Genomic DNA, 27,689 nt, shown 5'->3' on the forward strand with positions numbered 1-27,689 from the left:
GACAAGCTTTCGACAGTAACTATGTAGTTATTAAATTTCAAGATTGCTTCTAATAAAGTTTCATTTCGGCTAGATTAAAAGTTCGATTAATTGTTTTTTATTTTTAGATTTCTTTGGTGTTATATAGGGTAGGGTATGTCAGTTCTGATAGATTTGATAACCAGATTGACGGCTCAGTATCGATAGAACATACATACCCTGATCTAATAGTCGTAGAAGCCTTTGCCACTCTTCTTTCCATACCATCCAGCGTTGACCATGTTCTTCAAGAGTACACTCGGTCTGTACTTGGAATCAGCTGTCTCCTCGTACAGAACCTTCATGATGGAAAGACATGTGTCCAGGCCAATAAAATCAGCAAGCTGAAGAGGACCCATGGGAACATTTGTGCCATTCTTCATAATAGCGTCGATCGAGTCACGGTCTCCAACACCAGTCTCCAGACAGATGACAGCCTCGTTGATGTAAGGCATAAGGATACGGTTGGCGAGGAAGCCAGGAGAGTCGGCGGACACGGAAGTGATCTTGCCCATGCGCTTGCAGAACTCAATGGCAGTGTCGAGAGTGTCCTGGCTGGTCTGCAGACCACTGATAATCTCAACACCCTTTTGCACAGGGACAGGGTTCATGAAGTGAGTAGATACAACACGGGACGAGGCGGAAGTGTCGGTAGGATCCGTAGTTGTTGCAGCGGCGATGCGGGTAATGGAGATGGAAGAAGTGTTTGTAGCAAGAATAGCATGCTTGGGGCAGATCTGAGCCAGCTTGCTGAAGATGTCGAACTTGAGGTTGGGCAGCTCAGGGACAGCCTCGATAACCATATCGGCAGAAGACAGATCCTCCATCTTGGTGCTGGTAGTAAGGAAAGAGCGTGCCTTATCAGCCTGCTCCTGAGTGATTCTGGACTTGGAGACATCCTTTGCTAGGAGCTTCTCGGCAAATGCAATGCCCTTTTCCAAAGCCTTGTCTGTGGTATCGATCAAGGTAACAGGAACCTGCGCCTTTTGAGCCGCAACAAGAGCAATACCCAGACCCTGTTGTGAGGTTTGTTAATTGAATTTCCTTGGTCAACGTCTTTCACATGCAACTTACCATTTGACCAGCGCCGATGACACCAAGCTTCTTGACCTCTGCAGCAGCATATTGACGAGGTGTAGAGCTAAAGCAGCGCACTTGACGCGAAGCTGCTAAGGAGCGCATTCGAAGAATTGAGGCAGCCATTTTTTCTTTTTCTTTTTGAGAGAATTCGTAAATCTAAAAAGTTAACAGAATTCGATGGATGTCACCTCTAATAAGTTCCCCATGGGGACGTTAGTGAAGACGCCGACGCCGAACGGCTCATGCCATCATATTGCGGGTAACCTCGGCCCCGAACATTGATTGCCGACAGATAAATCTTATCTTATCAGCTCTTATCGCATACCCGCGTTAATTGAACACGCTCGACGAGACGCGTCCAAGCGCGTCGTAAAGTAATGGTGGGACTGGTGTTTTCTCTGTTGTCGAGGCAGCACAACCCCACGACATGACATGTGAATAGAGATAGACAATTTCTAGTCTGTTGCTGTTACTGAAACGCAATCATGGAGTTGGCAGACGGCTCAACAGATATTGTGCACCCTGAAGTGCGAGCGCACATCACCAGTCTTGTCTCTGCTGTAAGTCTCCCCCTAAAGTCCAATGTCTGGAACGTCAACCTTCTTACACTCAATTATAGCTTGGAGGTGTCAGTGCCGACGACGATGGCCGCTACCAACTCGGAGACGATGCTCTCGAGGTCCTGCGTGATCTTAAACGATGGATTCGATTCTACGATGAAAAGACGAACCGCATGGATGTTGCCCGATGCATCTACGAAGCGAATCTGATCGAGGGTGACTTGCTCCCCATTCTTGCGACATGGCCCGAGAACGCTACAGACAGCAAATTCAAGGCTCGAATAGCTCTTGCTTGTTTCGAACTGATGGTCCCTCTTACATGGCCTATGGAGAAAGACAGGGAGCGCATGACGGTAAACCACCATCGTCATATGCCCGTTTTGCAGTTGGCGCAGGTCCGGTACAAGAGAGATATCATCAACTACGATGGAGCTCGTATACTTCATACAGCTGTACGAGTGGCACTCCCTTCCATGGCAATCCCAATCGGCGATCGAACACAACGTGATCAAGGCATTATCAAGCTTGTTTTGTTCTTCCTCCGTAACGTTGCCATGATAGAGCCTCCGCCTGATGTCAAATACGAAGGAGACGAGTCCCAAATATCGCGATCCGCTACCATTGACGCCTTCTCATACCAAGACATCTTTCTCGTGCTCTTGACCCTGGCTTCCAACATGGGAGAGGATTTCCGAACCGAAGATACAACCGTCATGGAGATTATATACCACCTTGTAAAGCAGGTGGACTCGGAAAAGCTCTTCATGAACGAGAACCAGCTGAGCAAGGCTAAGGCTGGAGAGCTAGCCAGTATGATGAACAAGGAACAATCTATGCTGAACGCATACAACCGCAAGGGGCCGACTCGTCATAACCGATTTGGCACCATGATCTGGGTGAAGCGAGACGACGGCAAAATGTCGTCGTTATCAGGACAGGATGCTTTGGCCGATGCGTCGTTGCGAAATCAGAAGTTGGACAGTTCAAAGACTTATCGACCTCCTCGCCGCCCACGCAAAGCCACCAAAGACGACAAGGATCTTGGATTACCAGCCAAGCTCAATTCTCGTGCCTATGATCAGCTGCGGTCGTTTGTGGAAGAATTTCTCGACGCGGGTTTCAACCCCCTTTTCCAACACGTCCGCAAGACAATCGACCGCGAAGCGCCACATGTGATGCCATTTCATCGCCGCCAGTTCTTCTACCTTGTATCATGGTTCCTAGAAGCCGAGCGCATGAGACGGAAGGCAAAGAAACAGTCAGGAAAGAACACGAGCGAGGAGGTCAGCAGCTTCAATCTTATCGCAGGCGTTCTTAACCAGGAAATGTTCATTACTCTTACCAAAGCCCTGCATGAGTCAATTGGCATGAAGGACTGGTACGAACTGACAGCTGTCATGCGTTGCTTCACCCAGATCCTTCTCACAGTCCAAGAGATGTCTCAATCGGGTAACGAAGATGATGAGGAGATTGCCGAGAACGTGCTCAGCCGTCTGTTCTACGAAGAAGAAACCCACGATGCAATTGCCAAAATCATCAGGGACTACAAGGATCAAGGCTTCGACTATCTTGACGCCGCAACAGAACTCGTTCACCACTTTCTTCGTATCCTCGAATCCTACTCCAAACAGAATATCGACATGCAAATTCGTTCCAAGCAGCGTACCCGGCGGAAGAAGAAGGCAGCGCAAAATGCTACAGGTGTAGAGAATGACAACGACGAGAATGACGGTTCGGATGACGACGCTGCATCTGCCGAGAAGACTAACAAAGAACGCAAATTCGATTTCAGTCGGTTTGCCAATCGTTTCGCACCTCAGCCTGTAGTTGATACATTCGTCACTTTTACGAAATACTACCAGGATATGACCGATGAACAACTGAAGCGCGCTCACCGATACTTCTACCGTATAGCTTTCAAGTCAGAAGCTAGTGTAATGTTGTTCCGTGTGGACATCATTCACCTTTTCTACAACATGGTCAAGGGCCAGTCTGCGCTTGACAAATCCTCAAGCATGTTCAAGGAGTGGGAAGAGCTAGTGAAGCAGATCCTCCGAAAATGCTTCAAAAAGCTTGAACAACGCCCAGAGCTTCTCGTGGAGATGCTTTTCAGCAAGACGGGAAGCACCGCTTTCTTCCTCGAGTACGGTTTTGAAAGACAAACGGTCACTGCAGCCAGCAAAGCCAAGCCTGCGCCTGAGTTGACATTCAAGAATACTGAAGAATTGGATCGTCAAATTGCCATCGTGGTGGGCGCGATGCTAGACAAGAACCAGGCAGACCACATTGCATGGATCAAAAAGATTCTTGCTGAGGCCGAGACTGAACGTCGAGCCTTTGCAGCAGCTGAGGAGGCAAGGACCTCAATCGAACCGCCCCAAGAGGATTCAGAAGAACACCCGACGGAGTCTGGTCCGAAGCTGCCCCCTACTTTCTGTAAGCTACCTCAGCAGTCCATATTGTGCCATTTACTAACAAAACTTAGTTGTTCGTCCAGATGAAAAGGACCGCCAGACTGCCATGTTCAAGAACTCCTATATGCGACTTCTAATGAACCTCGTAGGTATCAAGCTTCTAGGCACATCTTCAGATGAGACCCCTGAATCCCTTTGGATCATACCTGCAGAGGTATCGGCAGACGTTCTCAAAGACGGCATCCACCATATCAATCAAGCCGAGTTCAACCCACCGACATTCGAGGAAGGGGTTCTCGCTGAGCACCAGCTAAAGCGCAAAACTGCTCCACGCCAGAGAGCAGCCTTTGACGACGACGACGACAACGATGTTGTTGATCACGGAGATTACACAATGAGTGGCCCTACAGCGCGTAAAGTTATCGACGACAATGAGGGACCCAAGACGTCCCGTAAGAAGAGGAAACCCGGCAAAGAGCTTACTGAAGAAGAAAAAGAAGAGAAGCGGGAACGGGGGCGCAAAGCGCGCGAAGAGAAGAAAAACCGGGCAGCCAAATCAAGGCTACATATCACGAAGTCAGACGATGAGAGTGATTCCGAGGCCGATGCAGCCTTTTTTGCTCGAGAGCGTGAACAAGCAAAACGCGCTCCGGTCAGATTACTTGCCGCAAGTCTTGCTGCGGACAAGGAGCCCGTGAAAAAGGCCACCAAAAAGACTACTAAAAAGCGTGCGGCTACAGTCACAGACAGCAGCTCGTCAAGCGATGAAGAAGATACAGCTGCTGATACAGATGATGACGACGATTCCACATCTTTCATTCGCAGGGCAATGAACGGTACTCTCAGGGAAGAAGAGGATGAGGAGATGGGCGACACATTGCCGGACGGCAGCGATGGAGAGAGTCGAAAGAGAAGACGTCTTAGTGAGGAAAAGGCGCAACCTGGTGAAGATAAGGAAATGGGCGGAACGGGCAATAAGGAGCAAGATGACGAGGATGAAGAAGTACCTGTGGTCACCCGAAGACCTCGAGTCCGGGGTGGATTTGTCGTGGATAGCGATGATGATGAATAGTAGTTAGCATATAAGAGGGTAATGGCGTTTGAGTGGCTTGTGTTATAGGTAAAACATATGCGGCATTGAATGTGTTTATATAGATTAATGGACGATACCATCGGGCTTTTCAAGAGACCAATAAATTGACAGAATAGCTTTACAAGCAAATATGCTATCTCTGTTCGATGTCTGACTATTCGCTAATGTATGATGATATCCAGTTTATGCGATTGAGAATCCGTTATTCTACTCCAACTTTTATGCAGCTAAGTTGCCTTTTATATACGTGAAAGTTCGTGAGATAATCTATACGTCCGAGTGTCGTTGTGGTCGTCTGTCTAAGCTCCTTCTCCTGGTACCTGTGCTTCGTCCAGATTGCATTTGTCCCAGCTCCGCAAGATCCTCTTGGATCTTGCTCTGTGCTCCAGAGCGCGCAAGGACACTGTCGTGGTTCTCTGATCGTTCATGAGGGCCTCCCTGTTGCGACGCGGATTTCTCCTCGTCTTTGCCACCCCAAGAACCGCCGATACCCTCCATGATGAAGTCGGAAGCCGTAGGCTCATCGAGAAGAGAGAGCTCTTCAGCAGAGAAGATTCTAGGGAGAACAAGAGCACGTATCGGGATAAGAGCGAAGATGAAGACTGGGAAGCCCACGGCGGCAACAGTCTGTGTGATGGCGAATGTGGCGCCGAAGCTAACGAGCTCTATGAGGACGAAGTACCAAATAGCTGCACGTCGACGGATCCGCAGCAAAGGGCTAGATGCAGGCGTAAGGGCGCGGTCTTTGGCGAGGAAGACGAGCTTGGCGGTTATACCGTTGCCCTCGAGAGCTTGGACACCCATGATAAAGAACAAGCCTGCAAGGACACCGTGAGGGATGAGGTGAAGAACCACAAGAAGAGGGCCGGTCATAGTGCCTAGTGTTAGCAGGCCTTGAGCAATGTTGGAAACACGTTGCTCAACGACATGTGTAGCTTCAAAAGAGTAGCCACCATCTCCTGGGCTGCCGTCTGAATCGTCCTCCTTGACGGCTTTAGTGACGCAGAGGGATTCAGTGTGGAAGGGAGCTTGAGGGATAAGACCATTGGGGAATGGTAGACCGAGAATGCCAGCAACACCGGTTGTCAAACCAAGAAGGAAAACATCCCAGTGAAAACCAGCAGGTTTGCGTAGGGGAAACTCGCTACCCTGGGCGATAAGTGAAGAAACTGTTTTTGTTAGTTGTTATCGTAAGTAAGTTGACGTTGAGCATACCATTATGGTCAAACCAGAAGAGAATGGTTAAGAGGACTGCAAAAGGCAACGCTAGGAAGATATCGCCCACGCTCAGATCCCAAAAGTTGACAAGCCAATCTCGGCCACTCGTCGGCTCAAAAGCGATACCGGTTGGCAAAACCTCAAGATCGACCTCCTGCATACGACCGATATGAACAAAACCGGTGAAGAAAATGATGGTCAACGGTGTGCCATAGTCCTTTAAGAAGATGCGCAGGGGATGTCGAAAAAGGCTGCTGCCACCAAGTTCACCACAGATATATGCGACCATAAAGACAAGAAGAGCTGCGACGATAGAAAGGTAGAACTCTTGGCCTCTACCGAGGTGTTCGAGAACTTGTATTCCCTTCTGGAGGTAAATGAAGGCGACGTAGAAACCGAAGATGTCGCAGGGGAAACGCGTAACCCATCGAAGCCAGTTACAAGAGTTTGTTATGGCGAGGATCCAGTGAAGGATGAGGGACCATCTGATACAGTCAGTATACAGTCTTGATTATGGAAAACAAATCAGTGTATAAGTTACTTACATGCCAATCCAGCACATGAAACCGATGTAGTTCACACCTGTAGGTTTCATGATATCATAGACGGTACTTTTCACAACATGTTAGTTCCCTCTTAGCATACTCTTGTATATATGAAAGTCTTACTAATTGAAGACGGTGATAGGACCTGTGATAGATTTGTTAGACAGTCGATTCTTTGTAGTTGGACAGAGGTCAAATTACCCGTCACACCCACAATAACCAGCGGCTGGGCAGCAAACAGGGAGAAGACAACCGCCCCCAGTACAGACGATAGAAGAACTTCGTTAACGCCATAGTTTGAACCTGTCTTTTGAAACATGTCGAGAGAGAATGCCAACGCGGGCAAGATGCTTTGAAGTGACGAGTCAGTTTATGCGATCATGAGACGTCATGTATGCGTCGTTGATTTCAGAGAGGAATCCCTAGGAGGGAACATGAATGCGTCAAAGGAGGAAGAAGGGTTGACGGGGATACTCACTTGGCAAAGTACATGTAGACAGTAGCAGGGACAACTCGATAATCCCAAGCGTCAGTCCAGTCACTCACGTAGTAAGGTAGTCTTCGGCGGACATCTTTGACCATGCCTCGGAAGGGATGAATCTTCCACCAAGATTCTTTCTTTGGCTGGGGCGAAGCCATATCATGGTGACGGTCTCTGTCGTGCCCTTCTGAGGCAGAAGCCATGATAGCTTGGCTCGTCACAAAAATATTGAAACAAGTTGGTTGATAAGACTGGATAATTAGTCTAGAGACTTAGACTCGAGATGGACTAATATGGGTCGCTGGCGTCGATAGTGAAAAGAAGGAAAACAAAAGAATACAAGGTTATGTATACAACAAGAGCAAGGTAGCGCAGAATAAAACAAAATCGGTCAAGACTGTCACCGATGCGATGCAACCAGATGAGATGAGCAGAGATGCGGTGCAAGGGTCTCTTTCTTATTAGTCTGCTTTCTGGTCCGGAGAAAGCACAGAGAAGAGGATACTGTACTCCACTCTATACAGTACTGCAGTAACTCTATATCCCTGTCAACGACTGCTTTAGCCAATATTCGTGAAGTAATCTGTAGATTGAGTGACTGCTGCAGTACTACAGTGTTGAGAGGAGCCAATAAAGAGCAATTGGAGACGCTTTAGGAGTGTCACACAGAAGAAGAGGAAAGAAGAAAAAACTGAAGATCGATAAGAGAAACAAAAAAGTTCCGTTGATCCTTTGGCGCAAGGTACAAAGGGAAGAAAGAAAGAAAAGATATCGCTTGTATGTACCCGAGAAATTCCCTGACCAGAAGAAATAAATTAGAGGCCAGAGTATGAGTCGTCCTTTCGTAACTTTGTAGCTACAGGTAGTTCTTTCTTTCTTTCCCTTCGGGTGATGTAACGGCAGGACCCTTCCAAGCCTCTTGTTTTCCTATCGTAGCCAAGTGATGCAATCCCGACACTTTAGTGGCCAATCAAAAGTGAGCAAGTAAATGATGTGCATACACAGACGATGGATATTTATATCCGGGTACACGGATACATATCGTATATAAAAAAAGCAAATAGTAGAAAGATAAAAGAGTTGGTAAATCGGGGGGTTTGAAGGGTCTATTAACTACCTAGGTAGGCAGGTAGGTGCAGTACAGTACAGAGCATTAAACAACACCATTCAACAGTAAAAGTAATACTACACTGTAGGTAACCAAGTAAACATCAGATATCTCGTCAAGACCGCAAGTTTAATCATGACTCGGATCTCTGTAGACAGGGGTATCGGACTTGACAATCGACCCAGACCCTGTCCTTCTATCCTTGTTTAAGAGCAGAGCCTATTCCCTTTTTCTGCTCTAACTTTTACCATGTTGTGTTGCGCTGCATTTTCAGGAGCAAAGTCCCCGAATATTCTGGGCCTGTAGTTGGGAACTTTCTAAACCAATCAGCGATTGAGATTTCAACGTCAAGCCCGCCTCCCCGAGATCTCTACAGCGTCAACATCGACCCAAACCCAGTAGAATAGAATAGCAGCAGTTCCCCAGGCGAAACATCATCACAGTTGATAGCTGCGAGGTAACCCAAGTACAGTGCAGTATCATACGAATTCAACTTGTGATCGTCACTTCTTCCTTTTCATTTGCTTTTCCAGTTCCCATCGACAAACATCACTTTCAGTAAAAAAGAATGCGTTTTCGTTAATTCAGTCATCAAGTATTTTTTACAGTTCTATCACCTAAAGTACAATGTTACACAGTTGGTCAAGCCTCTCTCTCCAGGCCTCCAACATGATGAGGATAATAATGATGGGTGTCTTGTGCGAATGGATGTGTTGTGACGGTTTTTGCTGACAATGCATTAAAAAACAAATCCAAACGAAGTGATCAAGTGTCTGGTAGAGTTGAGTGCCGCTTTTTCTTCGCGCATCGCTGTGGCCGCTTCGAGCCTGTATCGTCGTTCTCCTTGCCTTCCTCCTCCACGGATTATCGTACTGTTTTGTAGCCAATATCCTGGGTTCCGCGACCAGACATCATCCGAATGCATCGCTTTGCTAACCACGGCCAATCTCGCTCTGCCACAAAGTACCCGGATATACATTCCTTCTCCTTTCAAGTCCCGGCAGCAACAAGTAAACCCAACCGGTGCGGGTCATGCAGACGGCTCTCTCCAATGACGCGCCCGAATAGCTTTACCCCAACCTTACTCGGCCTTCTTGAAAGCTGGAGATGGGGTAGGGGGCTCCTTGGGAGAGTCAGTCTCCTCAGGGAATGGAGGAGGCGTGCTTTGTGGCTTAGCGCCGCCAAAGTACTTCTCGAAATCCTCGTTATCACCAAAAGGTCGCTGGCCCAAGATGCGAACCATGTCGTCTCGGACGAGGACCTCCTTCTTAAGCAGCTCCTGCGCAATGAGGCCAACCTCCTCCTTCTTCGCTGTCAATAGGTCCTTGCAGCGCTTGTAGGCCTCCTCCACGATTCGAGAAACCTCCAAATCGATCTGTTGAGCTGTGGACTCGGCAAAAGGCTTCTGCATGCGGTTGGGGTCGTTCTCAAAGTGCACAGGGCCCACCTTCTCAGACATACCCCATTGGGTTACCATGTTCCGTGCCATCTGGGAGACCTTCTTGAAGTCATCACTGGCACCTGTTGTCACAGTAGGGAAGTGAAGCTCTTCGGACACACGACCACCCATTGTCATGGCCATTCGGTCCATGAGCTGGTTAGTGTTCATCAGATAGGCATCTTGAGGCAAGTATTGGGCATAACCCAAAGCACCTTGTCCACGAGGGATAATCGACACCTTAAGCAGAGGGTCAGCGTGCTCCAGGAACCATCCACAAATTGCGTGTCCAGCCTCGTGGTAAGCGACAGTCTTCTTCTCCTCGGGCTTGAGTACCAGAGACTTGCGCTCTAGACCTCCAATCACTCGCTCAATAGCTCGCTCGAAATGGTCCATCTTGACCTCGTCGGCATTGCCTCGGGCAGCTGGGATACGTTAGCAAAAAAATATTAGAAACAGCCTGTGAAACATACCAATAAGAGCAGCCTCATTGACAACGTTGGCAATGTCGGCACCGGAGAAACCAGGGGTGAGAGTTGCAAGACGACCGACGAGGTATTCGTGGTCTTCGTTCGTCACAATCTTCTTCAAGTAAACCTTGAAGATCTCCTGACGCCCCTTCATCGTAGGTCGATCAATGAAGATGTGTCGATCAAATCGTCCAGGTCGCATCAAGGCCTTGTCGAGCATGTCCGCTCGGTTAGTACCGGCGAGAACAACCACTTGCTCACGAGTGTTAAATCCATCCATTTCCGTAAGAATCTGGTTTAGGGTCGCTTCTCGCTCATCGTTACCACCGAAACCTTTTCCACTTTCTTGTCGTGCGCGGCCAATAGCATCAATCTCGTCGATGAAGATGATGCAGGGAGCGTTCTTACGACCCTCGGCGAAAAGATCTCGGACACGCGAAGGTCCAACACCAACAAACATCTCCACGAACTCGGAACCGCTGACGCTGAAGAAAGGTACTCCAGACTCACCAGCCGTGGCCTTGGCAAGTAGCGTTTTACCAGTACCAGGAGGACCAGCCAAGATAGCACCTCGTGGAATCTTGGCACCTAGCTTCTCGAACTTCTCGGGCTGCTTCAAGAAGCTCACAAACTCCATGATCTCGGTCTTTGCCTCCTCGAGACCAGCTACGTCTGCGAACTTAACCTTGACGGCACTTTCGGCGTTGAATTTCTTTGCCTTGCTCTTGCCAAAGTTGAACATGCCTCCGCCAGCACCACCTCGTCCTCCCATTGACCGTTGAGTCCACAGGATCAGACCAATGAAGAGGAGAGTAGGACCGAAGGCGAGAAGGAGATTGCCGAAGGTGCTACCGCCAGCCTCGTAGCTCACAGGTATTCTCTCAGAGGTTGGGATACCCAGCTGGTCTTGAGCCCCCTCCAACTTACGCTCGAAGGAATCGACGGATCCGATGGAAAACACATAGCTCTTTCTCGCAGGCTGTCCGTTCTCGCCAGTAGTTCCCGTCGCAGAGGGGTGGAGCTCAACACGGACTTGAGATCCATTGACCACGACCAGCTTCTGGACCAAACCCTTGTCTAGGAAAGCCTTTCGAAACTCTTGCCAAGTAATCTCCTTCTCAGAGAATGGGTTGGCGAAAAGTTCCGCGATCCATACAGTGACACCAATGGCGATACCAGTTTGAACAGCTTCGAGCCAGCCGCTGCGCTCGTTCTTGGGTGGCTTACCACCCTTCTGCTGCTGCTTTGACTTGTCGGCTCCGTCCTTTCCATCCTGGGATTTGGGTTCCTGATCCATACGGAAAGACGAGAATTGCCCATCCTGGCCTTGGTTTTGCTCCAGATCAATAATGCGTTCCGTGACCTGATACACACAGCGCATCAATCGACCCTTGTCAAGAATTGAGAGATTGCCGTTCTGTCGTAGCTTTTGGAGGAGGTCGCGGGTCTCGGTAGGAGCACCAACAATTTGAAGCTTCTGGAGAATGTCCTTGGCCACCGGCCTTTGAGCCTCTGGGAGTCTAGCTGTAAATTCTTCGAGATGGGTAATTTCCTCCTTGCTCAAGTGAATCCAGCCCTCTGGCAGAGGTGGCGGCTTCGGTGCCTCGGATTTGCTTTCCTCGATCCCATCGTTTCCTTTCTTTTGGTCTAGGGGTTTGCTTCCATGTTCGTTGTCTCTATCAGGATTTGACCGGGGGTCTTGACCGGAAGGTGGGGGTTGCGAGGAATATGTCCTGGCTCGGATGGCGAATGCGGCGGATGTCTTTGCGGGATTCGATCGGGTGATAAGTGATGGTCGTGCGCATAACCGTAGTGCGGGCTGTGATGACAATCTCGTCACTCGTGCGAATTGGCTTGATTGCCTTAAAAGTCTCGACATGATGGGTAATGAGGACTGGCGCAAGTGCGGAACCGCCGGGGTTGTGGAATAGATATATGTAGTTGAAGCGCCGTGCTATCTCATAAGGTAGCACGACTCAAGCCAATATAGGCTGTCGAATAAACTCTGGAACTGAAATGCACTCGTATGCGGCGAGAACTCAAGGGTCCAGCGCCAATGTAAGGAATTGGATATATTGGATGACACCACCAAGTGGAAGCTTCTGGTGATGAGTCCGTTGCTTAGCTCGAAAAAAGAAGGATCACGTGTTAGTAAGACTTCGGGGTCCACTGGGCATGATGAGGGGAGGGGATTGGCTGGCGGGGCTAAATCGCCTCAGGGACGATAGTCAGGCACGTCATGAATGGGTGCCTACTCAGGTCTTCCGGATCTATCGCCTACCTCTGAATATCCGATATTAGTAAACCGGCATTCAATCGAGTTTTTACTGGGAGTCATCAAACTGTGGAGGGTCTCATTGCAAGTTGTTATTCATCACTTCTCGCCCGTCTCATTCTATTCATGGAGAGTCAATGGAGGGGTACTGTGAGGTCTGTTGAGTTCGACTACTGGGGACTTGCGTGTATGATAGCAAAACTCATTTCTCTGATCTTACCTTTTAAGCTTTGTAACGTACGGGATATGACATCCCTATTGCTGTCAACCATTTCAGTCATTGTGGCAACTTGCATCGGATGTATCATGACCTCATGCTGTCCATACTCTGACATAGAAATGCATGTATCATAGAACTCATGTCTGACGCCCAAGCTAGTAGAATAACAGAAAATAGTCTTTACTGCAGTTGCCCTCCCTCAGGCCTCGTCCAATCGGCGAATTAAAACAGACCGTATACGACCGTCACCTTTCACTGGAACTTGACACCTCTCACCCTTGGACTCTTCAACCTCAACACTCAGCTCTGAGTCCTCTGTCCCTTCTATATCAGGCCAGTCACGCCAGACTTCAACTCTCGAACTTTGTGAAATGGGATGAGCAAAGTACAGCTGTAGTACGCGACGAGCCTGACTCTCATCGCCAATTTCGAGCAGTACCACCTTCGGCTTTAAGAGTTCCGAGATGTTCAAAAGCCGAGCATAAAAGACATCCGCTTGATTGCATCCGCTCGGACAAGGAAGGTCGTTAGTTGGTACCAAAGCGAGACGTGGCTCATATTTTCGCACAGAATATCCGAGTTGTCCACGTCCGTGATGCCAGACATCGTCTGAGACATACGGAGGGTTAGATACGAGGATGTCCCAGCGGGTAACTGCGAGCTGTTGCATGTCGCTATCACTGAACACATTGGCCGTTGTGATGTCAAGCCTCTTATTTCTGGTTGGTTTGATCAAAGTTTGAAGCTTGATATTTCGTGCAATATTTTCCTGTGCAAGTCGAAGAGCAACAGGCGAGATGTCGACGCCTCTCACAGTCATGTTCTCGACTGAATGCTGAAGGGACGAGAAGAAGCCAAGAGGGATACAACCAGTTCCTGTGCAGAAGTCGATCAAGTTAACTCCATGTCTGCTTTTCCTTACGTGTTGACCAAGCAGTTCTCCCGATTTGACGAGGCTTGCCACATGAAAAGTATATGCTTCGGTTTCTGGTCTTGGTATCAAAACACCAGGTTTACATTTGATGTCGAGTGCGCCAAATGGCTGAGAACCCAGAATATACTGAAGAGGCACACCGCGCCGTCTTTTTTGACAAAGGTCATTCAAATGCCACAGTTTTCGCTGTGACCATGTCTCATCTACATGACTCTTTATCCACCGTAGTTCATTCTGGGCTGATGCTAGGTCTCGGCAAGCCGGGAGGAGGCTTGCAAGGTGCGGCGAGAGGCGATTAGCACGCCGCAACAAAGACGGCTGAATGCGCGGCATTGGAACAGAAACTCATCGTTGAGCCTGCAACTTTGACTTTAAATGCAGTTGACATGAAGTGGAAGAGAAGAGAAGAAAAAGAAAGAAAAAGAGAAAGAATGAGATTGGGTGAGAGGTGGTTCACTGTCGAGCTGCCTGCTTACGGGCTACCAGGTGTCTGCCTACAGTGATATCAGCCCTGTAAATGCCCACGACTTTAACCGAGTATTAGCCTTTTCCGCGTCTTGGAGCTTGAGCCTCTAGAGGTTACAACTCTGCTTCACGCTGTTTCCATTGTTCTCAAATTGTTGTCACTCAACTTTTCACTATTTTTTGAATGTTTTGAAACTCGGCACTTTTTGGATACTCTCTATTCTCTCCTCTCCTCGGTTTGCGACATCTTTGATATAGAAGACAGATTGTCCACGATTTTGGCCTTTTGCTGGGATCGCCACTTTACCGCCAAATATCGAATTACCTAACATCAAGAACAAAAAACCAAGATGAACGCCCCTGATCGGTGAGACTATACCTTTTCATTTGCTGTGCTTCCTCGTTTTTGTTTTATGGATTTCTGTGACTTCCTGTTTGTGCAAAATCCGATATAAAAACAAAGACTCCCAGGTCTTTGATGGCCCAGCCCCTGTCTTTACTTGGGCTATGCTGTATACAGTCTATCAAGTGGTATTTGAAGCTCAGGTCTATGTCGATATTCGTACACCATGACATATCTTGAAAGCTGGAGACTAGCCAGTAGCCTGATAGGATGCCAGTCCCATCGCGGTTTGTCGCTGTTGCCTTTGCGACTGCTGTGTCAGTGGCAGTGGCAGTGGCAGTGACAGACAGTCCTTCCAAAAGGAACACAATGTGTCCAAACAATATCCCATGTCAAGCTCAATGTATTTCCTTCACTCCGTCAAAATAACATCACCTTTCCTGCTCGTGCCGTTCAACATGGCTGGTAATAACCCCAAGCACTTTAACCTCCAAGACGACCCGTTACGTTGTTTCGAGCTGCTCGACGTGTGCATCAGCTAACATTCTCAATAGTTTCGAGCTCTTCCTCCTCGGAGAGGGTGAGAAGAAGATCGAGGAGAAGGTGTTTTCTGGTTAGTTATTCCGGCAAGATCTTTATTTCGCAAGCTCACATTTTCTCGCAGGCATGTCCAACACCTCGGACTTTGTTCTTATGAAGGAAGACCATACTCTCGGAAACCTTCTCTCCGAGCACCTCAAGGCGCACCCTAATGTCTACATGGCTGGGTACAAGAGTACGTATTTCTCATTCTGTTAGTCTGACATTTGGCTAACTCGCATCACAGTTGCTCATCCTAACGTCCCGGAACTTTTTATTCGAGTGCAGACGGACGGGACAATCACCCCTCGCGATGTCTTCACTTCAGTGTGTGAGAAGCTTATCAACCAACTCGAGATGTTGCACCAGGAGTTCACACGAGAGTGGGAGTTGAGGCGAATCACAACCGCGGGCGAGCAGGGCAACATGCAGAACGGCCACTAAGTTCCGTCTCTGAACATCACGGTCATTATTTTAAGACCTATCAAAACGAACAGGTATCATGGACGGTCGGCGTTTGGGGGCTGTAGATTACTACTTTTGTGCCAGATGTAAACTGGAATGAGCTCAATATTTTAAGATTCCCCTAATCCGCACACTGCGACCCTAATTTCCTCTTGATGCCAATGTTGTAACACCAATGTCAAGGTAGACGGCGCCGAATTTGGTCTCCGTTAAGAGAATCATACTCAGGGTGAGTGCTGATTGAGTATATATGCGGTGTTTCTTTGACTTCTTCAACAACTTCAAGCAGCACCTTCTGGGCCCTCACCACCGGGAATCAACTTGACAAACATTAGCGTTCAGCCTGAATAACAGCTATAGACGACGTACCATGCAGATGTTGTTACCGTTCAGCAGAATCTTAGGGAGCTTGGTGTGGTTACCGGAGTAGTCACTGTGAAGTTAGTTAATGCTCGAATTGCAATAGTTGGGGGATTGCTCGTACAACTCAGTTACGTCCTCCAGAACCATGTCTATACATATATCAGTATCATGTCAACAATATTTGGTAGAAAATACTCACTGACGTAGTCATCGAAGCCAACAAGTGTTCCACTGAATTCTGCCAGCTCATCAGTACAACATTCATTGACAGCAAACACTCATCTCACCCTTATCACCCTTCATGATGACCCAGATTCTGGAACCGACACACTTGTCGATAAGCTCTATGGTATAGTGTCAGTACATAAAATAGAATAAACTGTTATTCGCTGTGTAGTACTCACCGAGGGGTAGCAGTTGGGAAGCCATTGTGAAGATTTATGTGAGGAGAGTTTGATGATAAGGATCACTGTCTGCCAAGGCTGTCACTCAAACACCTTTAGTATCAACCCGAAAATGATGTCCAACAGAGGTGGCCAATAGTCAAGCCCTTCTCTTGGAGTTAGGCTGAAGTCGTCAACTTACTTGGTCGCAAAGTGGGATGGATTTATGGCGGTGCCAGGGTAAGGTAACTTAAGGTGTGAATATAGAGCCTCCACTTAATGGTACGTCCCCACGTGCTCTCGCGTTTGGTGAGCACGCGGTCGTAATAAAACATGGCACACTGTAAATACTACAACTTTAAGGTTTTAAAAGGCTAGTAATAATACAATGAAAGATAAAAATAAAAATATAATAAGAAACCTTAATCTTTCCTCTTTTTTATTCATCTAATTATACTATAATAACTATTAGCTATTAGGGGAAAATAAAGCTATAAAGAGAGAGGGTTTATTCTCTAGCCTGTAGTCTACGTACTTAACTGCAGTTTTGGTGGGCCATGTTTTTCTACGACCGCGTGGTGAGTCAGCACGAGAGCTCATGCATCTCCACCAGGCCATCCAACACCAAGCCACCCGCTAAACGCCCATAATCAATGATCGCTTTATTAACGCCGTTGCCTAACAAAGTCTCCATAGCGTGCGTGAGTGTATCAGGGTCATGGGCGTTTGCCGCAATGGCTCTCCGACGCTGGCTAGATTTCAATCAATTCACCTTCCAATGAGATTGTCCTCACAGGGGTCTATATCTATAGCTCGCTGTGCATCAAGACCCTCTATCACAATAACGCGTCGCTTGCTCTGTACTAGGTAGGTCAGATGTTCGTTGTCTCTTATTTAAAGAATGTCCCTAACAAGAGGGTCTCGTATGAAGAACACATTTTATTTCCAATATGTCTCCAACTATCAAGAACCGTCTCTGGAATCCGGCATTCGGTATCAGGTTCTCTCCAAAAGCTGAACATCAGCCTTCATATCCTTTCCTCGATATTACTCGCTTTGTCCACACGCCTGCCTCCAGCTCCGAGGCCGCACGGAATGAAGGGGTCGAAATTGATGAGTTCAGTGACGATGAGGAGTTTGAACGTCACGCAACGGAATGGTTCGATCAGCAGGATCAACGGGAGTTACCAGTTACCGAAACCATTTCTGAAGGGACACAGGTTACGACAGACACAGACGGAAACTTGATCGACCCTTCAAAACAGGAGTCTGTTACAACAGAAACCATTACGACAGAGACTGTTGTGACCAAGACTGTCACTACAGAGACTGTCGCTCCTCCTTTGACCAACCTGGATTACACCATTGATGTCGACCATTGGGAAGCTGCGCGAAAGAGCCAAGCTGGCTCTCAAGAGTCCTTCTGGTCCTACAGGATGTATCGTCATATTCAAGAAAATGGCGAGGAGCAAAAAGTCAAGGTCCATTATTGCACCTCCAAGCATACTATGGAATGGGTCTGCCAGCGATACTTTGCAGACGAAAAGGTCATCGGCTTCGATCTAGAATGGTTGATTAGGCCAAAGAACAACAATCCTCGGATAAACGTCTCCCTCATCCAGATCGCTAGCCCCAGTCGTATTGGATTGTTCCATATCGCTCTTTTCCCGAAGGACGACTTCGTTGCTCCCACCTTCAAGAAAATCATGGAAGACGAGAACGTGACAAAGGTGGGCGTTTCAATCAAGGGTGACTGTACGCGGTTAAGGAATAATCTTGGCATCGAGAGCAAGGGAGTTCTCGAGCTATCTCATCTCTTCAAGCTTGTCAAATACTCAAAGTCTGGGGAGCTAAACCGAATCAATAAGGTCATGGTGAATCTTGCGGCACAGACGCAAGAAGTTCTAGGCCTCCCGCTCTTCAAAGGAGACGATGTACGCTCTGGCAACTGGATGCTGCGTCTATCGGAACGTCAAGTAGCATGTAAGTCGAATCTAATGCCTGGTATATGCAGCGGCTGACCTCCCTATCCAGATTCTGCTTCAGATGCTTATGTTGGTCTACAACTATACCATGTCTTGGAGCAGGAGCGTTTGAAACTGCAGCCAACTCCTCCTCGGCCTGAGTTTGTCGAGAAGAACTTGCCTATCAAGTTCTTAACGGCTGATGATGTTGATGAAAGTGACGCCACGTCGGAGTCTGGAGATTCCGAGGTGATTTCTGACTTTGAAGCTGAATTGGCCGGGTCCAATGATGAACTTCCACAACCTCCTACAGCATCAAGGACGATAGAAGTAGAACCCTCCGAAAAGAAGGTCGAAGACACAAGAGACCCTCGTATTATCGCAGCTGAAAGCCAAACGACCCAATACCGCAACAAGGTCCACGTTTTGAGGGCTTCTACCACTTCTTTGCGGACTTATTTCCTCTGGCACAACAACGAAGGCCTCACGCCGGAGTCTATCGCGGCTCTTCTGCGAACCCCTCCTTTGAAGACCAATACGGTTGTGAGCTATATTCTTGATGTTATCATCGCCGAGAAGCTGCCATACCAGAAGACGAGGCTTAGGAATGAGGTGCTGGCACACCTTGCTCCCCAGGCGCTGTCAGGAGTTAGGTATCGAGCACTGGCAGAAGATGCCGAAGAGTCGGAAGAAGAGCTATAGACTGTCTAGAGCTTATGGATACATGATTGTGTACGGTCAAATACTGATGGCTCGCCTAGAAGTTGGAGCTGGAAACGAATTTAATGAAGAGCCTTACCCTCTCTCTCGGGGTATTTTAGAAGATGAATATCTACCTTAGGACGCAGAAATGAATTCAATGTTTGTCGGTCAGATGTAGAACTGGTTGAATCATTCCGCCTTCTATGCATATATAGCAAAGAATGACTGTAGTTGAATGAAGAGCGAAGCATTCACTCAATAAAAATCAGCACCAATGATTTCTCAATATAAGATCAATAATCGCTTTTTAATATCCCCATCTATATTACCCAATACGTTATGATCCTGAGCCGAACAGGTCCCTTCCACGGTTGATCTGGACCTTCTTGTCCTCGCCACCGCTCACAATACCCCAAGTCTTATCCCAGGCTACACTGAGAACCTTGGCTCCATCACCCGCAAGAGGAAGCTTCTTGCCCTTGAGCCACTCTCTGCCAATGGTGTACACAGGTTCACTGACACTGCCGCCACCCTCTTCCGAGGTACCCATCCTCACGCTTCGTAGATCCCAAACACGGCAAGTGCTGTCGTGTGAGCCGGAGACAAGTGAGTAGTCGTTCTCGGGCGAAGCGGACAAGGAGACAACCATGTTGACGTGACCGCGCAAAGTCATGGCTGAGGTAGTGGTAGCTGACTCGCGAGGGTCGAGGAGAGTGATATGTCGGGCCGACGAACCAGCGGCGATGAGCGACGATCCCGGAAGCGCCGTCGCGGAAAGGAGCGGGTGCATTGTTGTGAGACGGCTAACCTCGCGCTGTGTCGTTAAATCGATGGTTCGAACAGTGTGATCTTTTGATGCAGAGTAGGCGACTGTCGCATCGTTGGGATGGAAGATGGCGGCAGTAACAGGCTCGTCGTGGACTGGGATCAGCGCAAGAGGACCACGCTGGGCAGTGTTGGCAGCAGTCGCCAACTTGGCTCGCTTGGTGCTGTGCGCAGAGGGGAGACTCTCGGGATCCGCCTGGGGAGCTGTTTGTTTTGATGATGTCCAGAGACCGACCTTGCCATCAGAAGAGGCTGTAAGAATGCGCTTGGTAGCGCCGTTCACTTCAAGACTGTTGATATCCTTCTCGTGGCCCCAAAGCTCCATACTGGGCTTGAGACTACCAGAGAATCCATCCTCAGACTCGCTGTAGTTCCAGACGATAACCTTGCGATCCAAACCAGCCGAAGCAAGCTGCTTTTGCGAAATCCACTTGACAGAATTGGCTCGCTGAGTGTGACCACCAGCACGACCAGCTGGAGACACAGCAATTGCGTCTCCAGAAGGGTTCCAAACTCTCACTAGGCCATCGTACGAAGCACTGGCCACTCGCTCAGGGATGTTTGCGCCACCAGCCAGAAGACCTGCCCTCGAAGTTGCCGACAGAACATCAACGCCGCTGACCCAGTCGTCGTGCTCGAAGCTTGCCTCGTAGACTGGGGGTAGCAGACTTCGGACGTACTGCAGAGTCAGAGTAGATTCAGAAGAAAGACCGTTGGTAGCGAGGTACTCTTCGATAGAGGTGCGAAGGAATGTGCCATTGGCGAGGAAGTCGAGGGGAACGGGAGAGGATGTGTCGAGCATAGACTCGGAGTTGAGAATGCGGGAGAGGCCATATCGCTTGATGTCTGCAAAATATTAGTATGCCAGTCCCTGCGCCGTATCTTCATTCATCAAATTTGACTAACCTGCGGGAACGAGCAGTTGTTGCTTGGACTCTGGAAGCACCAAGTCTTGCTCAGTGGTGGTGAAGACCACCTTGACCTGTGCGACGTCCCCCATGTTTGCGTAGCTGTTGGGATATACCTGTTGATTTCGTAGGCAATATAGGGGCGATAAAGCAGAGGTAATTAACCGCTGCTAGTTTGAGGCCGATTGAGCCTTGGAAATCCTACTAGATTTACAGTGTAGATTTGGCAGTAGTAAAGTGATGCGCAAAGTTGTTAGCGAAATCTAGAAAATTTTGGAAATTTTCGCAGCCTTGCATCGGAGCGGCCCCACTGCGGGAAACGGGGGCCAGAAGACCCAATGAAAGAGGGCGAGGCTCTGGAATTATAAATGACAAGCAATTGTATACTTGACCGCGATGCGACTCGCTCAAGACATACCGTTTTGAAGTTAATCAAGTGGGTATGCAATGTGTATTCTAGCTATGTTATAATTATGATGCTTGCGCGTAAAATTAGTAAGTCAATAGCAACCCTTTCTACATACCTCTATTTTGTTGTTTCTCACACTTCTCCTCATCCTAAGCATCCATTGCTCAGTAGTGCATTTGTGGAGTGTGTCATTGGCAGGCACTTTGCTATTATTACTGTTGTTTCTTATTCCCCTTCTGTTAATGCCCAGTAATGGCAATGGTATATCTCGGAAAGGTAAAGAAGGAAGGAACGTTAAGCTTAACCTTGTCGCACATAGTATTACAGACCCACTTATCACGAAATGGTCAATACCTCGCAAACATCAATATCAAAACCATCAACACCAGAAAAAATCAACACTATATATAACAAACAACAACTAAAATACAATCAAGGGCAAAAAAGATGTATTTTTTTATGTTAGCCCGACGCCGGGATCGCTAAATTTAGTTAGTTTAAGAATCATTGAGACGTTGCTTGGTGTACATACAACCGGCAATCTTCTGGTTAGACTGAATCACGAATTAGTTAAAGATCATTGAAAGGGATTCGAACATTATATTCGAGAGAACTTACAGCCAGACGCGTTAGCCATTACGCCAGCCGGGCTTGTAACTATTGCTGTTGACAATCACCCCTTGGTTTTCGGCTGTAACCCGTAGCTCGGCTCTGTGCAGGTGTTTGGCACTGTTGGGCAACGAGAACTGCTTAGATCTTGTTCTTGAGCAGTGCTCAGTCCTCGGTTCTGATATAAGCCACGACTGATTGATGGTAGATCGTTTAATCTAGAATGAGATTAAGCAACGTCTATAGGTAGGCTCTTAGTCCGATCTTAAAGGAATAGACTATGAAGACAGTACATAACAGTTAGATATCTTATTAGTCAAACCTTACCTAGTGATTAGATAGTAGACGATTCTGTTATCTCAGTAAACCCTCGAAACACGTCCCAGCTGAGCACCCCTTAGAAAGGTCGCAATTAGTCCCCGTCAAGATCGCCCTCAAAGATCTCCCTGGTGGAGTTAAACCGGGGCAAGATCTCGTTTGCAGAAGCGAAGTCATTCCAAAGATAGCTTCCGTGCGGTTAGTTCAAGTCCAGTCTCATTACCCAGAGAAATTAAGGAACTGTCCCGTGTCTTGTTCCTTTGTTAAAACCTTAGGTGACGCTAGGCTTTCAACTTATTGTTGTTTGAAGCCCAATATCTTGTGTTATAGACATTTGTTGCTCGGCAGAAATGACAATCCTCTTTATGTTGCCATGGCATTTGATGCATTGGAGACTTGGAGTAATAAGGCTTCCACCCCAGATGTCTCGAAGGAAGTTGGGGGAGGCGTGTTGGCGGAGGAAATGCATTCTTGGCAATTCCGTAGACGTGGGAGCTCATCTTGTTGTCTTTGAAGGAGAGACAACATGATGAAGGGAGTTGCCCAAACACTGATATCATAGCTCGGGGTCTCGGTAGAACATATGCCGCAGGCTTTCAGGCACCGCCACCCATCTAATTCGTGTTCGAGTCAATATATCTTCATGGAAAATAATAGTAGATAGATTCGAAGCAATGTCCGTTTACCCGGGTATCGAACTGCAGGGAACTTGAGGACATGAGGACCAAAGTTTGCCATTGTGGGCCATTGACATGGAGAAACAGGTTACAGCACAAGAATCAGTACAGTGATAAGCACCAATGTCAAGATGATGACCTTTTTCCAATAAGATGAGCAGTAAAAGGAGTTGAAACCGGGCTTGGAGAAGTACAAGAAGCTCATTAACATGTTGATCACTGGCATTTCCCCGCATTCCATGACCTCATCCCGACACCCCCAAGAAGTGCCAGACCTGCGTCTGGCCAAACACAATGCAGGCCAACTTTTAGGATGATAATGTCTCTTTTTGGTCCCTACAGTAGTGAAAAGTTTGTGCCATGCTGACGGTCTAGTCCAGTGGGTGGGAGATTTGTGCATGCCGTTGAGAAGAAACGTCGGGGCGTAGACTAGAGACTAAAACTAAACAATGGGATAGGCCAAGAGAAAGGAGAAAAGACTCAAGACCCCCAAGCTCCTCAACAAAGCGATACCTTCTCATAATGGCGTAACATCGAGACCTGGAAATGGCAGTGAAACACCTTGATCATGGGCCGGCCTCGGCTCTTTGACCGGAGTGGCGTTGGTTTGCAAGGAGCTATTCCTTTTGATCTCAAGTTTGTGGCGTGTGGCCTGGTCCGTTTCTGCGTGGTTAATCTTGATTGAGTTTAGGATATGCTGACAGCTGGAGTCGGAGTCGGAAGTCTGAGAGGGACCAACGGCTTGAGGTTCAACAGGATGGGACGGGATGTAAAAGTTTTCACCAACCTGGACTTGTTCGAATTGACCAGTCACATCGTGCGTGAATCTTCGCTTTGTTCATCATCCCAAGTTTGGACTTGTTGTTGAGCATTGATCCTCTACTCAATCGGTAGCTTCAAGCATTAACCCAGATTGTCTCTCTAAAAACGTTGACCCTGGTCCCCTGTCCTAAAAGCCAAGAAAACCCGATGGGCGAATTACCCTGGATTCCTCAGGTGTTTGGGCTTGGTAATGGATCCCACGGGCGGGCCTTTAGGTTGGCTTTGTTTAGGCGCCGTTGCTAGGAGCTTGGGGCCCCGACATCCCCCCGACCCCACCCAAGCTTGGGTCGCTAGTGCGCCAAAGTACGAGCTGAAGCTGTACTGCAGCGGGCATCAACACTGGATCATATCACGGCCAACAGCGCTCAAGGTACCTGCCGAGTACATCAATACACCATCTTCCTTTAACTCAACGTCTTGGTGCACAATTTTTTCTTCAACATTGGTCGCTTTCTTCCCATCCTCTTCTTGAGACCCTTTCCCTCTTAAAACCATTTTACTTTTTTACTCTTTCTCCTTTTCTCCATCCTCTCCCCTTCACTCGGTGTAACGGTTCAAAACACCAACCTAGCAAATCACCACCGCCAGGACCTGAGATCCATTCATCGTGCTATCATTACTAGGTTAGTGCTTTACTCCGCTCCCCATGGGCACATAGCACGTACATGCGTATCCATCCATCTCCGAATGGAGCCCTCCCTCCCTGTGCAAGACCCCCTGCTCACCTATTGCCTGTAGATCCATCTCTTAGGTTAGGTTCGTGCTCAACAGCGGCACAGTGACGCAACATCGAGACCACCACCATCTCGATTTAATCCCATCCGTTTCGCTTCTACCGATCCCTCCCAGCCACGTCTCGCTACTCCCGAGAAAACTTCTCAATTGGTTTCGCGGGCCATTGCTACAGCTTCTTCTTACTTCTCCATACCACTTCTCTCTGCTGTTTCTCTCTCCAGTTCCTGTCCTCTTGAGAGACCTGCGCTAGATCTTCTCGTCTACTACGCGACCAGCCCCTGGTCGACGCTCATCAGATCATCGCGCCCACCGAAAACCCCCTCAACAGTCTACTCCTCATCTTTTAGGGGGAATTCACGTCAAGATGAGTTCCGGAGGCGAGCAGACTCGCGACATCAAGAACCACCTTCTCTTTGAGATTGCTACTGAAGTAGCTCATCGAGGTCAGTCAATTGGCGACGAATGTCGCTGCGCAGTCTCGCGCCAATCTTCACATGCTAACCTGAACACGATGTAGTCGGCGGTATCTACTCTGTCATCAAATCCAAAGCTCCTGTAACAACAGCTGAATATGGCGACCGCTATACGCTTATCGGTCCTCTCAACCACCAATCGGTACGCTCGTTGTCTTGAATTGCGGTGACTTGTATATGCTGACCGCAGTAGGCCGCTGTCGAGGTTGAAGAGATGGAGCCCACTAGCCCAGAGATCGCTGCTACTTTACAGTCTATGAGAGACCGCGGAATCCACATCGTGTATGGGCGCTGGTTGATTGAGGGAGCTCCTAGGGTTATTCTCATTGACACCAAGACCGCCTATGGCCGCCTGGATGAGTGGAAGTCCGATTTGTGGGAAGCTGCCAGCATTCCCTCACCACCTGGCGACGATGAGACCAACGAAGCCATCGTTTTTGGTTATCTTGTTGCCTGGTTCCTGGGTGAGGTAAGAACCCCTTGACTTTTCCACTTACATATCAGATCTGCTAACTTTAATTCCGTAGTTTGTCTGCCACGAGAAGAAGCGGGCTGTTATTGCTCACTTCCACGAGTGGCTTGCTGGCGTTGCCCTGCCCCTCTGCAAGAAGCGCCGCATCGATGTTACGACGATCTTTACCACACACGCCACTCTTCTCGGCCGATACCTTTGCGCCGGCTCCGTAGACTTTTACAACAACCTGCAGTGGTTCGATGTCGATGCCGAGGCTGGCAAGCGTGGTATTTACCACAGATACTGTATCGAGCGAGCAGCCGCCCATGCCTGCGATGTCTTCACCACCGTTTCGCACATCACAGCGTTCGAGTCCGAGCATCTGTTGAAGCGAAAGCCCGACGGTGTCCTTCCCAACGGTCTCAACGTCACAAAGTTCTCTGCTGTTCACGAGTTCCAGAACCTCCACCAGCAGGCAAAAGAGAAGATCCACGACTTTGTTCGCGGACATTTCTATGGCCACTATGACTTCGATGTGGATAACACACTGTATCTCTTCACCGCTGGCCGTTATGAGTTCAGAAATAAGGGTGTTGACATGTTCATCGAGTCTTTGGCGCGACTGAACCATCGCCTCAAGGCTGCCGGCAGCAAGATCACAGTTGTCGCATTCATCATCATGCCTGCTCAAACCACCTCGCTCACTGTTGAGGCGCTGAAGGGCCAGGCAGTTATCAAGTCTCTACGAGACACCACACACGTTATTGAGCAGAGCATCGGCCGTCGTCTCTTTGAGCGTTCCCTCAAGTGGCACGAGGGTGACCCTCTTCCCGATGAGAAGGAGCTTATCTCTGCTCAGGACCGAGTTCTGCTTCGTCGTCGCCTGTTTGCTATGAAGCGCCACGGACTGCCCCCAATTGTCACCCATAACATGCTCAACGATCACGAGGACCCCGTCCTGAACCAGATCCGCCGTGTGCAGCTCTTCAACCACCCCACCGATCGTGTCAAGGTCATCTTCCACCCCGAGTTCCTCAACTCGGCCAACCCCGTTCTTCCTCTCGACTACGACGACTTCGTCCGAGGTTGTCATCTCGGAGTCTTCTCTTCATACTATGAGCCCTGGGGTTATACCCCCGCTGAGTGCACCGTTATGGGTGTTCCCAGCATTACCACCAACCTTTCTGGTTTCGGATGTTACATGGAAGAGCTTATTGAGAACTCGAGCGACTATGGTATCTACATTGTGGATCGACGAACCAAGGGTGTTGACGACTCAGTCAACCAGCTCACCTCGTTCATGTACGACTTCTGTGGAAAGAGCCGCCGTCAGCGCATCAACCAGCGAAACCGAACCGAGCGTCTTAGTGATCTTCTCGACTGGAAGCGAATGGGTATGGAATATGTCAAGGCTCGCCAACTGGCTCTTCGCCGTGCTTACCCCAACTCTTTCGTTGGTGATGAGGAAGAGGAGGACTTCATCCCTGGTGTTGAGCAGAAGATTTCTCGACCATTCTCTGTTCCTGGCTCGCCAAGAGATCGCACTGGTATGATGACACCCGGCGACTTTGCCAGTCTGCAGGAAGGCCGTGAGGGTTTGAGCACGGAGGACTATGTTGCCTGGAAGCTCCCGTAAGTAAAACTGGGTGACATCTATATATGGATCTTGCTAACAACATTCGTAGTGAGGAGGAGGACCCTGACGAGTACCCTTTCCCCCTGACACTCCGAAAGCAGCCTGCGCCACCTAGCCCCTCCGACAACGTGCCGGTGAACGGAACCCAGTAGGATCGATTCTACAGACTCATCAGAACCAATCGTTGAGAGGAGGGAGGAAGAGAAGGAACTGTATTAAATACGTCGCATCATTTTTTGTTATAATTATTATTACTGGTATATGGGAACGACGAAGAACGAAGGAGGACTTGGGTCCTTGATTGGAGAACTTTGCATGTCTTACTGGTGTTGAAGCACATCCGCATTGTCGCAATTTGCATCTTGCGCTTTCCTGTTGATTAATTAAACACACCATAGGAAACCCGTGGCTATGGGGATATCTGCAATATTCTTATTTTGTGACATTGTTGTGGAAGATGCTGCAGCTTTCCTTGTTTGAGGTCTGCTGTAGCCTTTCAGATGGATCATCTCTTAAGGGCCCATCCATGGCTTGGACAAATTGTGGTTGACTTATAATAAGTTTTTACTCTATGTACTTGAAGCATGTACTTTAATGTCGGATGGACTGTGGGGTGTAATTTACGTTTGTCTTATATCTAGGACGTCGCTCCAAGACACGTATTTTACGTAACTGGCGGCACAGCAAAGATGGTGGCATATCGGT

At 48.5% G+C, this 27,689-nt stretch overlaps 10 protein-coding genes across 10 annotated transcripts; 4 read left to right on the plus strand and 6 right to left on the minus strand.

Annotated features, from left to right (window-relative positions):
• Positions 1–203: 203 nt before the first annotated feature.
• Positions 204–1,221, minus strand: FIESC28_06097 (uncharacterized protein; the record flags this gene model as incomplete). The annotated part of the gene is made up of 2 exons (XM_031160242.1): positions 204–1,034; positions 1,093–1,221. The coding sequence occupies 2 exons, from the start codon at positions 1,219–1,221 to the stop codon at positions 204–206; spliced, it is 960 nt and encodes a 319-aa protein (XP_031015661.1).
• Positions 1,222–1,583: 362 nt separating this feature from the next.
• Positions 1,584–5,144, plus strand: FIESC28_06098 (uncharacterized protein; the record flags this gene model as incomplete). The annotated part of the gene is made up of 3 exons (XM_031160243.1): positions 1,584–1,658; positions 1,718–4,094; positions 4,144–5,144. The coding sequence occupies 3 exons, from the start codon at positions 1,584–1,586 to the stop codon at positions 5,142–5,144; spliced, it is 3,453 nt and encodes a 1,150-aa protein (XP_031015662.1).
• A 288-nt stretch (positions 5,145–5,432) lies between these two features.
• On the minus strand, positions 5,433–7,612 carry FIESC28_06099 (uncharacterized protein; the record flags this gene model as incomplete). Its single annotated transcript, XM_031160244.1, has 6 exons — positions 5,433–6,334; positions 6,381–6,868; positions 6,929–6,994; positions 7,052–7,073; positions 7,130–7,278; positions 7,407–7,612. 6 exons carry the CDS (start codon positions 7,610–7,612, stop codon positions 5,433–5,435), a joined length of 1,833 nt encoding a protein of 610 aa, XP_031015663.1.
• A 1,986-nt stretch (positions 7,613–9,598) lies between these two features.
• On the minus strand, positions 9,599–12,304 carry FIESC28_06100 (uncharacterized protein; the record flags this gene model as incomplete). The annotated part of the gene is made up of 2 exons (XM_031160245.1): positions 9,599–10,380; positions 10,429–12,304. The coding sequence occupies 2 exons, from the start codon at positions 12,302–12,304 to the stop codon at positions 9,599–9,601; spliced, it is 2,658 nt and encodes an 885-aa protein (XP_031015664.1).
• Positions 12,305–13,119: 815 nt separating this feature from the next.
• FIESC28_06101 (uncharacterized protein) lies at positions 13,120–13,740 on the minus strand (the record flags this gene model as incomplete). The annotated part of the gene is made up of 1 exon (XM_031160246.1): positions 13,120–13,740. The coding sequence occupies one exon, from the start codon at positions 13,738–13,740 to the stop codon at positions 13,120–13,122; it is 621 nt and encodes a 206-aa protein (XP_031015665.1).
• A 1,380-nt stretch (positions 13,741–15,120) lies between these two features.
• Positions 15,121–15,685, plus strand: FIESC28_06102 (uncharacterized protein; the record flags this gene model as incomplete). Its single annotated transcript, XM_031160247.1, has 4 exons — positions 15,121–15,164; positions 15,217–15,275; positions 15,327–15,437; positions 15,489–15,685. The coding sequence occupies 4 exons, from the start codon at positions 15,121–15,123 to the stop codon at positions 15,683–15,685; spliced, it is 411 nt and encodes a 136-aa protein (XP_031015666.1).
• A 302-nt stretch (positions 15,686–15,987) lies between these two features.
• Positions 15,988–16,498, minus strand: FIESC28_06103 (uncharacterized protein; the record flags this gene model as incomplete). The annotated part of the gene is made up of 6 exons (XM_031160248.1): positions 15,988–16,026; positions 16,076–16,139; positions 16,191–16,218; positions 16,269–16,307; positions 16,357–16,413; positions 16,474–16,498. 6 exons carry the CDS (start codon positions 16,496–16,498, stop codon positions 15,988–15,990), a joined length of 252 nt encoding a protein of 83 aa, XP_031015667.1.
• Positions 16,499–17,402: 904 nt separating this feature from the next.
• FIESC28_06104 (uncharacterized protein) lies at positions 17,403–19,118 on the plus strand (the record flags this gene model as incomplete). The annotated part of the gene is made up of 2 exons (XM_031160249.1): positions 17,403–18,435; positions 18,487–19,118. 2 exons carry the CDS (start codon positions 17,403–17,405, stop codon positions 19,116–19,118), a joined length of 1,665 nt encoding a protein of 554 aa, XP_031015668.1.
• A 337-nt stretch (positions 19,119–19,455) lies between these two features.
• FIESC28_06105 (uncharacterized protein) lies at positions 19,456–20,943 on the minus strand (the record flags this gene model as incomplete). Its single annotated transcript, XM_031160250.1, has 2 exons — positions 19,456–20,789; positions 20,850–20,943. 2 exons carry the CDS (start codon positions 20,941–20,943, stop codon positions 19,456–19,458), a joined length of 1,428 nt encoding a protein of 475 aa, XP_031015669.1.
• Positions 20,944–24,785: 3,842 nt separating this feature from the next.
• Positions 24,786–27,136, plus strand: FIESC28_06106 (uncharacterized protein; the record flags this gene model as incomplete). Its single annotated transcript, XM_031160251.1, has 5 exons — positions 24,786–24,864; positions 24,939–25,036; positions 25,088–25,363; positions 25,422–26,980; positions 27,034–27,136. The coding sequence occupies 5 exons, from the start codon at positions 24,786–24,788 to the stop codon at positions 27,134–27,136; spliced, it is 2,115 nt and encodes a 704-aa protein (XP_031015670.1).
• Positions 27,137–27,689: the final 553 nt, after the last annotated feature.

Source organism: Fusarium coffeatum, assembly GCF_003316985.1.
Source record: "Fusarium coffeatum strain FIESC_28 chromosome Unknown BRIP53273_contig_132, whole genome shotgun sequence".
Taxonomy (NCBI): domain Eukaryota; kingdom Fungi; phylum Ascomycota; class Sordariomycetes; order Hypocreales; family Nectriaceae; genus Fusarium; species Fusarium coffeatum.